Source organism: Microcebus murinus, chromosome 21 (assembly GCF_040939455.1).
Source record: "Microcebus murinus isolate Inina chromosome 21, M.murinus_Inina_mat1.0, whole genome shotgun sequence".
Taxonomy (NCBI): domain Eukaryota; kingdom Metazoa; phylum Chordata; class Mammalia; order Primates; family Cheirogaleidae; genus Microcebus; species Microcebus murinus.
This window is the reverse complement of record NC_134124.1, coordinates 6040643-6056987: the sequence shown is the minus strand read 5'-3', so window position 1 is coordinate 6056987 and position 16345 is coordinate 6040643. Positions and strand designations below refer to the sequence as shown.

General features: G+C 50.5%; 1 protein-coding gene across 2 annotated transcripts in view; it reads left to right on the top strand.

Moving 5' to 3' along the window:
* Nucleotides 1-15675, top strand: part of KLHL3 (kelch like family member 3) — a 127281-nt gene extending 111606 nt beyond the window's left edge. For both annotated transcript variants that reach the window (XM_020282163.2, XM_020282143.2), the window contains exons 12-15: nucleotides 10-138; nucleotides 4694-4834; nucleotides 6916-7059; nucleotides 10785-15675. In XM_020282163.2, coding sequence (XP_020137752.1) covers nucleotides 10-138; nucleotides 4694-4834; nucleotides 6916-7059; nucleotides 10785-10813 — 443 coding nt within the window. In that variant the 3' untranslated portion in view covers nucleotides 10814-15675. The remainder of the gene's footprint in view (nucleotides 1-9; nucleotides 139-4693; nucleotides 4835-6915; nucleotides 7060-10784) is intronic.
* The last annotated feature ends 670 nt before the right edge of the window (nucleotides 15676-16345 follow it).

The window sequence follows — 16345 nt, the reverse complement described above, 5'->3', positions numbered from 1 at the left end:
CTGTTCCAGGGAAGCTGTATGCCGTCGGCGGTTACGACGGGGCTTCCCGCCAGTGCCTGAGCACCGTGGAGCAGTACAACCCGGCGACCAACGAGTGGACGTACGTGGCAGACATGAGCACTCGCCGCAGCGGCGCAGGTACGGGCAGCCCCGGGGCACAGGCTGTGTCTGCTGCGCTCACAAGCGGGTCTTGAGTCCAACAACTTAACGTGACACTCCATCTCCCTCTCCCTCCCTTCACTGTGTATAGCGCCACTAACACCTTTGCAGCAAGACACAGCACTAACTTACAAGTTCGCCTTTGGGGGGGGGTGTCGCTCTGCTAGGGAATGCACGCGACAGTTCTCTCCACCATCACCCCTCTGTTTCCATGGAGTTGTTTGCATCTCTCGAAAGGGAGGGCTTACTACGTGCCAGGCACTGTCCCGACAAGCGCGTTCTGTGCGTCCGTCTGTCTAATCTGTGAGGACCACAGCCCTGCCGGGTTACACAGTATTAATTCCATCACCAGGTTCAGATATGAAGTCTACCAGGGGTCGAGTAATTTGCCCAAGGTCATGTAATGGGTAACTCACAGAGTCAGGATTCCCACCCCATAGTTAGCTCCTTTAACCCCAGATTACGAGAGTCTCCTTCCTGTGAAGCAGTGGGACAGGCACTGCTGTCCCCGGTCTCCAGGGGACAAAGCCAAGCTTGCCCGTCTGGAGTCTCTGTCCTGGGGGCTGGAAGCCCAGCTGTTGGTGTTCACGTCTGGAGATGAGCTTATGTCCCCCATCCCCACTTTTCCCCACTTTAACCCCCTGCCCAACATGGGAACAGAACGACTCCCCAAACGGTTTTCCACTAGAGCTTTCGTGGGGAGACCCGGAGCTGTGTGGTGCTTAGGGACTTTTCAGGAAGTGAAGCAACAGCCCCTTCTTCCCTGCTTTGTCCCCCTTTCGCCTTAGAGGCCCAGAGGAAAGGGTCTGGGAGGGCAGGCGGAGGTGCTGGACTCTGGCTCTTCATTGCCAGCCCCTGTGGCCAGTGGTGACTAATCGCCAGTCTGGTCCTTGCGGGAAGACTGTGTGGCTTCTGGGAAGGCAGACCACACTGGAAGTCTTTCCCATCATGTTATCCCTCTCTCCCTCCCTCTCTCTCCCTCTCCCCCCTCCCCCCTCTCCCTTTCTCCCTCCCTCTCCCCCTTCTCCCTTTCTCCCTCCCTCTCCCCCCCTCTCTCCCCCTCTCTCTCCCCCTCTCCCTTCCTCCTCTCTCCCTCTTCCCCCTCCCCCTCCCTCTCTCCCTCCCTCCCCTTCTCTCTCTCCCTCTTCCCCCTCTCTCTGCCTCTCCCCCCCTCTCCCCCTCTCTCTCCTTTCCCCCTCTCTCTCCCCCTCTCTCTCCCTTCCTCCTCTCTCTCCCTTCCTCCTCTCTCCCTCTTCCCTCTCCCCCTCCCTCCCTCCCTCCCCCTCTCTCTCTCCCTCTTCCTCCTCTCTCTCCCTCTCCCCCCTCTCTCCCCCTCTCTCTCCCTTCCCCCTCTCTCCCTCTCCCCCTCCCCCTCCCTCTCTCCCTCCCTCCCCCCTCTCTCTCCCTCTTCCCCCTCTCACTGTCTCTCCCCTTCCCTCTCTCCTTCCCCCTCTCTCTCCCCCTCCCCCTCTCTCCTTCTCTTTCCCCATCTTTCTCTCTCTCTCCCCCTCTTTCTCTCCCTCTCTCCCCCTTTCTCTCCCTCTCTCCCCCTCTCTCCTTCTCTCTCCCTCTCTCCCCCTCTCTCTCCCTCTCTCTCTTTTCCCCTCCCTCTCTCTCCCTCTCTCTCTTTTCCCCTCCCCCTCTTTCTCTCTCTCTCCCTCTCTCCCCCCTTTCCCTCTGTATTTTTAGAAATTGAATTGTGATCTCATGTTATAGTACCAAATACATGACCACTTCCTCACCATTTCTTAAAAATGATGCTATTTTAATATTTTTCAAGAACCTTTGAGTGCTCACTGGTTACAAAAACAAAATCTGTATGATTCCACGTAAGAAGCATTTGTGTTTGGAATGCTGTTTTTAGGGAGCTTGCCTCTGCTGATCCTGACAGGTTGGCCCTTCCTGAACGGGCAGCACATGCCTGGGGGGGCAGGAGGCCTGGGCTCCAGAGCCGGGTCTGCTCGAACTCGCCACGTGACTCTGGGCGTACCTTCCCTCGTTTCTGGCTCTGACTGCTCAGATGTGAACTGACTGGGTTGCAGCAGATGTTCCCTAAGAACCAGCTCAATTTGCAAATCTCATGATTCTTTTCCCTTCATAAAACTCTTTTAGTGATTTTGGTTTCTGAAGTCTTGATAGTGTTCTTGGCATTTCCAAGAAATCCTCTACTGTAGCTTGAGGTGAGAGAGCTCAGCAGGAGTGCGCATTGCGATGTGTTCTCCCAGGAGCCTCTCGGTCTGCGGTGAAGCCACCAGGACAGACCTGCCTTGGGGACTCAGGCTCGTTCTTGCCGATGGAGCTGCCTTTGGGAGCTGCACCGCTTTGTCTCTCCCAAGCTTTCTTTTTTTTTTTTTTTTGAGACAGAGTCTCACTCTGTTGCCTGGGCTAGAGTGCCGTGGCGTCAGCCTAGCTCACAGCAACCTCAAACTCCTGGGCTCAAGTGATCCTCTTGCCTCAGCCTCCCCAGTAGCTGGGACTACAGGCATGTGCCACCATGCCCGGCTAATTTTTTCTATATATTTTTAGCTGTCCAAGTAATTTCTTTGTATTTTTAGTAGAGACAGGGCCTCGCTCTTGTGCAGGCTGGTCTTGAACTCCTGACCTCAAACGATCCACCCGCCTTGGCCTCCCAGAATGCTAGGATTACAGGTGTGAGCCACCGTGCTTGGCCTCTGCCAAGCTTCTTAGATAGTTTTTGATGGGTAAACATCACCCGGCCTCATTCCTGCCTCTTGCTCAGGCTGGAGGTCCTGGAGGGTGGTCCCTCTACTGCCTGTGCCCCCTGGGAGGCACAGTGGCCTTGCTTTAGGGAATGGCCTTTTCCCTCAGATTACTGTCCGAATCTGGCCTCAGGCTCTCAGGTCAGCCCTTCTTCAGTGTTTCACTGCCCTAAGATGTGGGCACGTCTCACCTCTGGATGTGGGAACCCGAGTACTTGTTGTGGTGGGTGTTTTTGTTGGCTGAAGGCTCAGAGATCAAAGGCCCTGGCCTCTGCTGCCTGAGGTCCTTTGAGGTGCCAGGAGCCACCGTGGCTGTAGGTCTAGGAACTGCGTGAATGTTTCTGGATGAAGCTGCATAGGGCAGTGACGCCCTGGGTCCCTGGCGGGCTGCTGGTGTCCTCAGCAGGGCATGAGCAACACGAGCAGATGGCTCGGGGGAAAGAGGCCATTTCTGAGTCCCAGGACCTGCTTGTTCCTGCTGAGCATGACAGAAGGGAGGGCGAGGCAGCTTTGGAACCCTCTGCATTTTATTAAACCCAAGGCCGTCAGATGGCCGTTGCTGGTACGACAGCACCATCTGCTGTCAGATCGGGTGCCTGCGAGGAGCCGCCAGCACACCAGCACCATCGCTGGGAGGGGGTTTACATTTTTTGTCATTCAAACAATATCTGCCGAGAACTACTACCACTGGGCAAAGGGAAGCAGACCAACACAAGACAAACATGGCCCTTATGTGCATGAAGTTTTATCTTTATAAACCTAGTTCTTGGATCTGAGACCTGGCTGCAGGTCCCCATCACGTGAGGAGTTTTTCCTCCTCCTGACTTGCGTCTCTGGCAGCGGGGCCCTGGAATCTGTCTTCAGAAAGCTCCGCAGCTAACCGAGACGCAGCCTGGCCGTGGCGTGGAATCGTCCGTGGTCTGTGGGAACTGCCAAGCTAGGCTAACTTTCTCCCTTTACAATCGGGAACACTGAGGCCCAGAAAGGGGAAGGGCCACCCAGTGGGCGGATTAGGACAGGTCCGAACCCCAGGTGTCCCAGCTGCCGGGGCACCTGCTCTTCTAGGTGCTGTGCCACCTTCTGTCTTTATGGCTTCTGTCTCCTTGACTTGTAAGAAAAGATTTTAGAAGATTACACCAAAATCTGTAAATAATGCAATTCTAGCACTCAGCTCAGGCTGATCAGCGCAGTGAGTGACCGAATGCCCCCTACGGCCTCTGCAGCCGAGGAGGAGACAGGTGGGCGGACAGATCCTGCTCACAAGAGCGCCAGGGAGGTCTCCCTACAGCGACCGCAGCACACCAGCCAGCTGTGGGGCTGGTTCCCATTTTTAACTCTTTTTACTGAACTAATAGAAGGCTGAGTAACACAAGTGGGAAACATTGTAGGAAAACTAGGCAATAAGAGCAGGCAAAAAGGAAAACCAATGTAGTTTTCCACCCGAAATAACTACTTTTAATGTTTTGATGGATTTGTCTCTTTTTCTGTTTGCCTGTGAACCTCCTTCGCCATATACATGTATGTATGTGTGTGTTTGTGTATGTGTATATATATATATTGTTTCGTTTTTTAAAATAGAGATGGGATCATATTTACTTTGTATTTCAAAGTTTTCCAGTTGCCAGTCTTCTGAGGAGGCAGGCAGGGTGTCCTTACATTTGTTTCACGGATGAGGACACTGAGGTTCAGGGAGACAAAACGGCACTGCCCAAGTCCCCCCGCTGGTGAAGGCTGTCCCAGACTGGGCGCCAGGCCCCCTGGTTTTTGGTCGCCATAGCCAGCCTGAGGCTGGGACACCATGCTCTGCCTTCCAGGGGTCGGAGTGCTCAGCGGACAGCTGTATGCCACAGGCGGGCACGATGGGCCCTTGGTGAGGAAGAGCGTTGAGGTTTACGATCCTGGAACAAACACCTGGAAGCAGGTGGCGGACATGAACATGTGCCGGCGCAATGCAGGTAACCTGCGGCCCTCTCCTCCTCCCCTCTGGGGTTTGTGGGTCTTTTCTCCCTGAAGACACTAGGTCTAGACTAGAGGAAAAGGGGAGGGCGTCCCGGGATCTAGAGCTGAGCTTGTATCCTGAACAGGGAGTGTTTGTTTGCTGAGGAGGCTCTGGTTTAAGGGAGGGGAGAAATTGGGATCCACCAAGCCAGCCACGGCTTCCCCACTTAGATGCAGAGGGAGGCCTTCTTCCCCAGGGAAGGGTGATGACTTTTACTGCACACAGATGGGCACAGACCCAGGAGAGCCCTCCGGTTGCCATCGGTGACCCCTGCCCGATGGCTTTATTAGGTAGCTAAGCACACGGCTGCGTGGACAGGGGCCAGTCAACGGCACTGGATTCTATCTTTTGTCTGCCAGCGCCTGGCTGGGAGAAGCGCTCACTTCCTGCCTGAAACCAATCTTCTTCCTTGCAGGGAGAGCCAGAGCCTTGATTGAGTCTCCTGTCTCTCCTTTCCTTCCGTCCCCCTACTCCTTCCGTAGGAATGACTTACCATGGAGTATTTAGGCTTATATTTCCTGGAGTGTGACATTCCTATTAAGCTCTTTCCTTTTAGAATTCTGCCCTATGAGTTGTGTCTTTGCTTTATGCTTCTCTAGGAAAGTGTTGGCCGAGCCCACCCTCCAAGGCTAGACAGACAAACAGGTGACTTTTAGGCACATCTGTTTCCTCTATTCTCATATTACCTGTTTGCTAAGCTCATTTCTGGCTGTCTTGCTGGCAGTATAAACGGGAGAGTTGATTAATTTACTCATTGTCGAAGCTGTGCTAGAGCTTAGCATTTGGCCTTGAGCCACATGAGCACGGCATTATAGGACCCTTAAGGCAGCTAGTATGTCTAGAGTCTGAGAATTAAGCTTATATGTGAACGTGTATATATATATATAAATATTCATAGATATTTCTATTTTTTAATAACAAAAATGGAATCATACTATAACACTTTCATAACTTGCTTTTTAAAACTCACTTTAAAATCTTTCATGAGTAGCTCATTACAATACCAAATTTATTTACATTTTTTAAAATTTCAGGATATTGTACATATTATTTTAAATGGCTATATCATCATTTAAACAGCCAGTCTACTAATGGACACAGGTTATTTCCAAGTTTTCTATAAATATGCCTTGGTTACTATACATGGTCCATATAGCTAAATCAATGTACACACTTACAATTTTATCTTTAGAATAAAAGACCAGAAGTGGAATTTTTGAGTCATAGGAAGTACATGTGTTTTAGACAATATCTAGGAAGGCGGTTGATTTTATACTCTCACCAGTATTTCAGAATATCTTCACCAAGGCTGATAATTATTACTTTTTTGAACATCACCAATTCCTTACTCTAATTTTGAAAAAATACACTATGTGTTGGACCATGGCCTTTTAAAGTCTTGATGAGCAATAATTACGTTTTCGTACTCTTTAGTCCCTGTTGCATGAGACCTTGCCCCAAATCCAGCTCACTCTGAGATCAGGATGGGAGAGGTACCTTGTCCCTGGGAACTAGGTATGAATTCAGACCCCAGTCTTGTAGAGGGAGTACAGACACAGTCATTAATGCCACACAGTGTGGATATGACAGGACTTGCCAGGGGAAAACCTTACCAGCAGAGAAGTAGGAGTGTTCATGAAAATCCCCTGGATTGTCTCATTCCCTGCCTCAGGCTGGGCACAAGAGGTCTGCATGTGCCACTCCAGTAGAGAGGGGCCCGAATCCACCCTGCTCTGCATACTAGAGAGAGAGAGAGTATGTGTGTGAGTGTGTGTGTGTGTGTGTGAGAGACTGTGTAGTAATCCAAACTGCCTGATCGGAGAAATCACCTTGTTAGAGAGAGGGGGATCCTCAGAGCCCAGGGGCTGTTGTCAGATGTGCTTCCACGGGGCAAACGTGGACTTGGGGAGCTGAGTCTCTGCAGGGCTCCCGCAAAGGGAAGAGCAGAGCCTCCAGGGCCCTGCAGATTTGTGTCTCAGCAACTCCCGTCTCTTGGTGCTGCTGCTGTAGCATCTAAGGCTTCCGCTTGATTTCCAGGGGTGTGCGCGGTGAATGGCCTCCTGTACGTGGTTGGCGGGGACGACGGATCCTGCAACTTGGCCTCGGTGGAGTACTACAACCCCGTCACCGACAAGTGGACGCTGCTGCCGACCAACATGAGCACGGGGCGGAGCTATGCAGGTCGGTGTGTCCGTCCCCACCCCACCCCCCAGAGGCTCCAACACCCTGGGGGTACGGGGTGGGCTGGGGTGGTGGGATGAGGGGACGTTGGCTTGCCTAACTTAGGACCGAGTGCCTCCTCCAGAGGTGGCAGGTAATCGTTGCATGGCCACCAATCCTTCACTGATAATTAGCACTGTTTCCCCCACGAATCTGAAAGTGGAGCCTCAGAATTCTTAGTGCAGTGTCCCAGGGAGCCACTTCCAACGGATCTAAGTTGTCACAAGAGATGTTAGAATTTCCTTGCCATTCCTGGTTTATTTGATGCCAGGCTCCTAGGTGGCATCAGGTACAGTTCTCGCTGTCCTGAATTTGACTGCAAAGATTGGACCTGCCTACTCTCAACAGGGGAGTGCGAGATGACACACATACAGGCTCTACGTGACATGCAGCAGGCAGGCTTTGCGACGTGAGGGCCGGTGGGAACCGGCAGAGTCAGGGCACAGGGCTCGATTAGACTTTGCGGGCGGGGCACAAACGCTGCCCTCCGCTGGGCGCCCCTCTCTGCTGTGGGGGGCGTGTGGGTACAGTGTCCGCATCGCTCTCCTGTCTCCGACAGCTCTCAGTCTGAATAGAGCGGTAGCCTTCCATTTCATGGAAGATGAAACTGAGGTTTGGAGAGTCTAAGTAACTTGCCAAAGGCCACACAGGTAGTAAGTGGCAAAGTCAGAGTTCAAACTCAGGTCTGACACCCTCTGTGCTACCCCAGCTCGGGGGGTGTGGCGGGAGGAGTGAGGCCAGAGGCTGGCGCGTCGGCCTCTTCTTGGGGAGTGTGTGCGCGAGGTTTGGCGCGGGGCAGGGGCAGGGGCAGGGGCGGCGTCAGAGTTGGTGCCGCTGAGGTCAGAGGCCCGTGGGAGACGAGCACATGTATCTCCACGATGCAGCCCACCCAGCTCCTACGCCTGGTTTTTCAGACAGCAGAATAGTCGGAGTTCACATCACTTACTGAGCACGCACCGTGTGCCCGGCATCATGCTAAGTATTTTACAGTCATCGCCTCGTTTAATCCACACCACAACTTCAGTGGTTTCTTCTCACTCCTATTTTGCATTAGAAAGGTCAGTCCTTCCCTCTCGTTTGGATTTCAGTGCGAAGGAAGATTGTGCTGTGCAGGCTCAAAGGGGTTTGTGTCACTTTCTTTCAGCGTAAGACTTCTATTTCAAGGAACTTCTTTTACTTTTTCCCTTCTTTAGGGTTTTTTTTTTTTTCCACCTGTCAAATTTTTCTTGGTTACCTATAAAAGATTTTAGAAGCATTTTGGTTATAGGGTGATTCTGTTCTCATGGTTTATTGTGAAGACCGGCACTGTCGTTTCCTTTTGGAAGCTGCAGTGGGGAGGGCAGAGCATTTTCTAGGACGAGGCAGTGAGGCACGGGAGGGACCTGCCCTTGGTCCCACCTGTGCCTCAATGAGAGGGGAAAGGTTGAGTGGGAGTGGTTAGAGTTTCGTGTATGAACTGAACATTTCACGTCCCTTCCTTCATTGCCTGCCTCCTCCAGAAGCAGGTGGGGAGGAGACAGCACATGTGCAATTTTGCGTTCAAACCCGTTGCCTGAGTGAGCCTGTTATCTTAAAGTCTAAGGAAATGCTCCAAAAGGCACAGATTTGTGGACAAAGGTATTATTGGAGCATGGCTTATAATAGCCAAACACTAAGAATTACTTAATACCTGACACAAGGGAAATAATCTATGCAATATTTACATAGTATGTATATTTTTATCTTCATAAGGAAATGTTTATAACAAACTGTCAGGTGAAAAAAGAAGGGGGCAAGGTTGTGTGTACTGTGTGAGCTCAGTCATATGGTCCTTTTGGGGAGGGGGTGTTGAATAGCTACTGCTTCTAGAGATGGATATTGGACTCAGATCTGAGTTTGTATCCCAGTTCTGCCACGAGCCCTGGGGCTCTGGGCCAGGTGTTCTATCCAACTGGACCTCTGTGGTCTCATTGGTAAAATGGGAATAAAATTAGAGCCTCTTCTAGTGCTGTGAGGATGAAATTCAGTAACATAAAGAGCTTAGCACAATGCCTGCCTGGCACTGGACAGCATGTGGTAAATGACCGAGATTATTATTAGAGGCCAGTAAGTATTCCAGAAGGATAATGGTGGTTCTCTTTGTATAAAGGGATTAAAGAGTTTTTTCTTTGTGTTCTTCTGTATTTTCTCAATTTTCCATAATGCGAATATATTACTTTTATAATCCAAAGAGAAGGTTTCTATTAAAAAGCAACACACAGGAGCCTGGTTTTTTTTTTTTTTTTTTCAAACTACCTTATAAAAGAGATGCTTGAGGTGTAGGTGAGATGTTGCCAAGGTCAGGCGGCACACCTGGTCTGGACTCAGGTTCTGCCTGCCTCCAGCCTCTGTCTGCTCCTTTATCCAGGAGTTAACAGGAAATAGATGTCTTAGCAGAATCTCTTCACTCAGGGCTTCCTTTTAGCAGTGTTCTCACAATCTCATCTTCAACAAGAACACTTTATAGTTGTGAGAATATGTTAAAATAAAACTCCATCTTACCTGTAGACACCCTGTAAGTTAGGATTTTGCTCAGCAGCAGATACCAGAAAACCTGACAGGTACTTGCTTAAATAAGGAAGAGGGTGTATTTGTCTCATGTAGAAAGAAGTCCGAGGTTGGCCTGGTGGTCCAGACTGTCATTGAAGAACCGGAGTTCTCCTTGCTTTTCTGTTCTGCCAGCTTGATCCATAGCTGCTGCCGCCCCTTGGGCCTTGCATGAGCATTCTGGGCAGGACAAGGACAAAGCTGTCATTGCAGCACTGGCAGACCTGCACTTACAGTCTCACGGCCAGGGTCACATGGCGCTTCTAGCTGCGAGGTCGTCTGGGAAGCTGAGCTTGTAACCTGATGGTGTCTGTAGTGGAGGACCGCAAGCAGGAGGGATGTAGACTGAGTCAGCCTGTAGTCTCTGCACGTAGCCCCAGTCCCTCGCAGTGAGATTTTGGGTCCATACATGGATTTATAAAAATTAGGTGCTGAGCACAGTTCAGCTTGATTAAAACAGTAACACACGCGTACATGTGTTACTGAAGTGTTTATCTAGGTAGAGGAGTTAGCACTGGAAGGGGCCCTCAGTCAGATGACGTTACATGTGGTATGAGAACCAAGCCCAAAGAGCTGGATGGATCCGCCTAAGGCCACAATGCAGGATCACTGGTGGCAGAGCTAGGATCGGTGTTCAGTGTTTTGTACTTTTTTTTTTTTTTTTGCTTCCATGAAGTCAGAATACTGTTCTTTCCAGCTCATTTCAGTATCTTCTAAAAGTAGATATAAATCATTTAGCACTTCTCTTGAGTGATGCAAATTTAGAGCTGTGGAGCTGCCTGTGGGCTTCCAGGGAGGGCACTAGGAGCTGCTGATCTGGCGCTGGGCTTGGGAATGGGAGTCATGACGGCGCGTCGTGATGATGTGGGGTGAGACCACCCCCCTGTGGGGTTGGGGGCTGTACTCGTGGGTCCAAATGTCTTGCCAGGACTTGGCTGTTGGAAGGAGAAACAACCAGCTTCTAGCAGCCCGAGTCCACCGACTCTTCAATATTTGGATAACCATTGCACCCATTTCCCTTGGCTGTGACTTAGGATGTCCTGGATTTATGAGCTCACTGGGTGGTGCTCTGAATAACTTCGCAGAGGCTAAGGTGTTAATTTCTCCCCCTTTCGTTTTAGGTGTGGCCGTGATTCACAAGTCCCTATGACCCAAACTCCCACTGCCAGGAGGTGGAGGAAGGAGCAGGTCCTGCCTGTGACTCAGGACGGCAGGACCCCGGCAGCTGGATGCAGCTCGCCAGCGCGGTCTGTGGTGCTGCAAGAGCCACTCTCCTCTCACTCGGCAGACCGGCGTCGTCTGTCACAGTGCGGACATCGTGATGACCGGTGACCCTCCTGCTTCCAAGAGGTGCTTTGGCCTCTGCCCTGAGCAGTGGAGTTCCTGACAGCCCCATGCAGCACCTTTGGGCATTTCTTGGTGTTTCTACAAGGACAACAGAGAACCTGTGTGTGATCGCGTGCGTGCGTGTGCATGTGGGTTTGTGTGTGTGTGTGTGTGTGTGTGTAGAACATGGTGTTTCACCACCTTCATGGGTGACACTCGTGTGACAGTCTACTGGATTTCTTTACTACTGATCCTTTCACTATGCTAGAAATCAAATCACAAAAATGTCTCTTCTGGATTTGTCCCACGGGGACCCTGAGACTACTAAAGCTGCTGTCTTCTGAAGGTGCAGCCGGACAGGCTGGAATGTCCAGAATTAACCGGTGAGAAGAGCAGTTCATCTGACCACGCCTGCTTACGTCACTTGACTACTGTAACTTTGTCTGCAGAAGAGCTGGGCCTTCTCGAAGCTACACTGTGTCACCTGTGTGCTAGACTAGGGGGAGGACAGGTCCCCTGTGCTCCTCAGCTGGCTGCTCTCACGTGGGTTGTCCTCTAGGAAGCAGATGAGACTTGCCCAGTCTTTAGGTCTGGGCCGCTGGGTTTTGAGGTCGTGGATTCCAGGTTTGGGAGATTTTGTGTCTCTTTAGCTGGGAAAACGAGCTCTTCCGAAAAGCCCCAGGTAACACACTGGAGAAAAAATACACAAGAAAGAAACAAAACCAAACAAACCCAAAGTGGTACGGATTTAGTCCCTGCCCATAATTGTCTCAGAGAGGGATCCTACTTCTGGGTTTTCTCAAGATGGGACAGTCCCTGTTTGTACTTATTATCCAGGATTAATTATTCATAATAATTAATGCCCCATCTTACTATCAAAAGGGTTCTGGTTTGGAGGATAAGTAAAAGGTCACCCTCCCTCTCTCCAAACCCAAAGATAGATTTGTCCCTGTGTTGAATGGGTTGTGTGTGATTTAGATGGACGAAGATGACTTCAAAGGAATACACCAGCTGAAACTGGCCCTTGGCACTTTGTGACATTGGTCAGGTCTGTCTGATGTCCTGTCTTCCTTATCTTGGGCTTTCTCCCATTCCAGGGTCTATTCCCTCTCCCTAACCCCCAGTTTCCTGCATCCCCACTTTTTCTTTGGGGTCAAAGATGGCAGGGGGCCCGGATTTGAGATCTTTCCCAAGGGGTACTTGTATTTTAAAAGAGGAGCTTAGTGAGAACTTTCCTAATTCACAGGTAAAAATTATTAATGCTAGAAGTTCAAACATCTGGAGGGGTGGATATTTGAGGATGCATAGAGTCATTTGCATTAAAAAAAAAACCTTAAAGCTGTATTGTTCCTAAACTAGCAAATTGCTTTTGCTGGAATTTCCGGCATAGGAGAGGAAGTCTTGTGTCTAGGGAATAGTCTCATAGCTTGTGGGGTGGGGGTTTAACCCTCCCTGATGTCAAGGTCTACTACAGGAAGCCAAGGGGCTTCGTAAACCCCGATGTTGGACTTCTGATGCATCTGGGCTACTTCTAAGCAGACACTGCGGGAGATTCGCACCCCCAAGCCCTGCAGTTAGAAGCCCAGGAGTCTCCCCAGCTGGTTGGCCACTTTGTGTATTTACTGTGTATTTATAATATGCTAAATATGCGACTTCCCTAAAGACAAAACTTCTCTTTCCAGTGCTAAGCAGATGTTACTTTAACAAGAAATTTGGAGAGCAAAAAGACACCTAAAACTTTTAGAAGCCTTTGGAAAAGGGTAAAACGTCCAGCTTTGGTGGACCTGGAAGAACTGTCACTAAAGGACTGAGGGTGTGCTTCCGTGGGGAGCTCTGGTCTCACCTGGCAGTGGGGGTGACTGTGGTCTCAGAGCTGTGCCTCGCTCTGGGTTGGAAGTTGATGGAATGAGCTTTTCGTTCCAAATGTCCTTTCCTCCTCTCCGATGAAGTTTTGAGGCTCATTTGGGCGCGCCTGTGGTCAGGACGGGAGTGCGGTTGGGACCTGTTGTGTGCTGGTCACAGAGCTGTCGGTTTCGGATAAGGCGTAGTCCCCGGGCCCTCCCCACTGCCGAGAAGCTGGACTTCCGTGCTGGTGTAGGGGAGACTGTTTTTTATGTGTCATCTTCCCAGAAAGGGTCCCTCTCCTGACCTGCTTTTGGATTTTTGCTGTTGGTTCCACTCGGCGTCTCCCTTCCTAGGAAGCGCTGCCTCCACTGGTCGTGCTGCTGAGGCCATTGCTCATCTCATCCTCATGCGTCCTTTCTCATGGGGACTGGACCACTGGTACGTCGTCACCAAAGCCAGTCTGCTCTAGCTGCCCACAGATGCCACCCAAAAACCCGTCTCTTCACCAGGTACGGTTCTTTCTCCTCGGTAGACACAGCAGACTGACTTTCACGTTTGTGCTGGTCACATGGTAGGTGACACCTCCTCCCGCCCACGTAGGGCGGCCGCTGCTGCTTGGGATGCAGCTGTGCCCGCGGCGGATCTGTAATCCGACCGCGGTGGCAAAATGGAATTGAGGCCCAAGGTTAGAAGCAGCTTGAACGCCACTTGGATACCGATCTGGACGGCACAGAAGTCAGATTCTGAATTCCAAAGTGATTTCTCATAAGTACCCAATGGCATCTCTCAATCTAAAAAATTGCAGTATTATGCAAATGAAAGTGACCTCATTTTCTGCTATGCAATAAGAATACTTAATTCTATTTCATGACAAGCCAGTTGCAATGTCCCCTAAGATGCTTTCTGAGCTGTCTTACTTTGATATCTGTTGTGTAATGTTTGTATATTTCTGAGCCAGATCCTTTCAAAGATTGCCTTTTTATAAAATTGAAGCTATAGCGTTTAGGCTAAAATTTTAAATGTAGATATTTTTATAAGATAATTTTTCAAGATATTTGAATTGCATTTTATTGTCCGTGATAATGAAATGTTATGTTCTGTATGTCATTCACTCTCAAACATAGTTCATGCCTGTAGCTATCTTCCCTTTGTTTCTCACCCTCCAAGAGTGGATTTTTCAGTAGCTCCAGGTAGACGACTCATCTGTTACATGCCGTATTCAAGGAAGACTGCTGAATTTCAAAGCACAGTCACTGGTGTTTCTTGGATTGCTAGGGACTAATGTTAAGCTTGACTCAGCACTTACCCATCTATACTGCTTATCTATTTTTTTTGAGTCTGCTCTCTGCAGGGGAGAGGCTGGGTTGGCCCATCTCCTGGTGGCTGTCACTGGCTGGTGGTCAGCCTGGCACACCGTGGCACGGAGAAACCCCAGACAAAGGCCTGCCCACGGCACATACTCCTGGAGTTTCCCAGGTCCAGCAGATTGCTCCTCAGTCTCTTCTCTCTCCCTGTTCTTCTGAAGCTTCCAATAGCTTGAGGCGTTTGCTGCCAGCCGATGTCCCTTTTGGAAGCATCTTGTCTCTGAACTTTGAAAGAGGGGTCACTCCTCATGACCCCCATTAAGAACGTGTTAAGCATGCGCTTTGCAGCTGCTGTGCTTACAACTTACAACTTGTTTCTTGAGCTGCATCTACGCTCCAGGCTCTGTTTTGTGTATTTATCTGCTGTTAGCCTCATGGGTTTGTTTTTTTTTTTAATCTTTATTTTTATTATTGTTGGGATAGGTGCCATTTAAATTGCCTCCATGCTTCCCGTTTGCACCTAGCTGGATCAAGTTGGGAGGTTAAGCAAACTCATATTCCAGTTAGCTGGAGTTTTTAAGGCTCTGCTTGCCTAGAGAAGCAAGGAGGTTGGAATGTATTTTTTTTAAGCGTTTGCACTATTTAGAGCCAGTCCTCAGCCCCTCATGTTCAGCTGCACTGTGTATCTACTGACCAAGCAGGAGAGCTGGCAGCACTTCCAACTTCTGGGAATGGAAGAGGCTTCTTCCGTAGCGGATAACCGCAACCTCATAGCCCCTGTGCACCCTTCGTCACGGGACTCAGTGACTCATGGATACAGCGTCAGCCTCGGCGGGAATGCGTGGGACTGTGGCATTTGCTGAAACAAATTTCCCTCGTGCTGTGTTCTTGCCGTCGGCAATGAGATTGTAAATTATCTTTCCCCCTTTTCAGTGGCAATAAAGGCCCTTTGTCGGACTTCTTGTTTAATTTGTATATGATGTGTAAAATACTTTCTTTGAAAGAAGACTCAAGACGCTGAATGTGTATGTCTGTGTGGGTGCTCTGTCCCTGTGTTTGTCGTAGGCGGTCAGACTTGATTGCTGACACCTGTACAACATAGTGCGTAGGCGAGGCCTTTGATAGCCAGTGTTTTATGCATGGTCGCTAGGAACGGCGCATCTTGTAAAAGAACACTTGTCACTTGCTCGATCAGTTACAGTGATAGCCGAAGAAACATTTCCTCAAATGTACCATTTTAATAGGAATCATGTTCTAGTTTCCCATCCTTTAATTTTAATAAAAGCTGAACTGTGCAAACCTTTCTCAGTATTTCATTTCTACAGCCCAGCCTTTCCACTTTATCTCAGACATGAAAAGGACAGACTTATTGCTCTGCGTATCTTCAGATTTTTAAAGATTTTTCTCTTTAAGATCTGCTGGACAGGGTCTGTGGTCTCTGTCACCGGGCCCCAGCACAGGGCCAGACCCACAAAGACCTTCAGTGAGGCCCATGTGGGACAGTCCCTTCAGTAGGTGTCACGTGGTGTGGGCAACTGCCAGCTAATCACTGGGACCCGCTGGGCATCAGGTTGGGAGGGGAGGGTGGCTGGCGAAGCTGGTGTCACCGTTTGGGAGGGCGGCCTCTGGTGAAGTGGGCCCAGATACTCGGCTCCGCTGCGACTTCTCAAAGCCCCCTGCACGGGGACCTGAGCTCCCCCTCTGGTTAATAAACCGGGCAGTCCCAGGCTCCTTCACGATGTCAGTGGCTTTGTCCTGTACCAGGTGTCGGACAGACAGCACAGAGGGGTCAGGCTCCTCCTCAAGCTGGAGAGGCCCAAGGGACAGTGGGCCCTCTCGGCTAGATCCCTCCCCATATGTGGGAAAGTGAATTCTGAGCTCCAAGAGGGCACGGCCGGCTCGACTTACTCTGCGTCCCTGGTGCCTGGCACTCGGCTGGCACTCGGGAGCACTTTGTGGAGGAAGGAAGCACGTGAGTCGGGCTCGGCTGGCAGCACCTTCCCTCCCTCTCCTGCTCTCCCTGGGCTGGCCTCGCTGCAGCTCTGTTCTTCCACCCCTCGAGGGCACGTGGAGAGCGGGAGGCGGGAGCTGCTTGCCTGCGCGTCTGTACAGCAGTTAAAGCCTCCTGGGAAGGATGAAATCGGGCCTCCTTGAGCTCCGCTGCGACCCTCGGGGCAGGCAGGTGGGAACCTGTGCCCTGGGGTGGA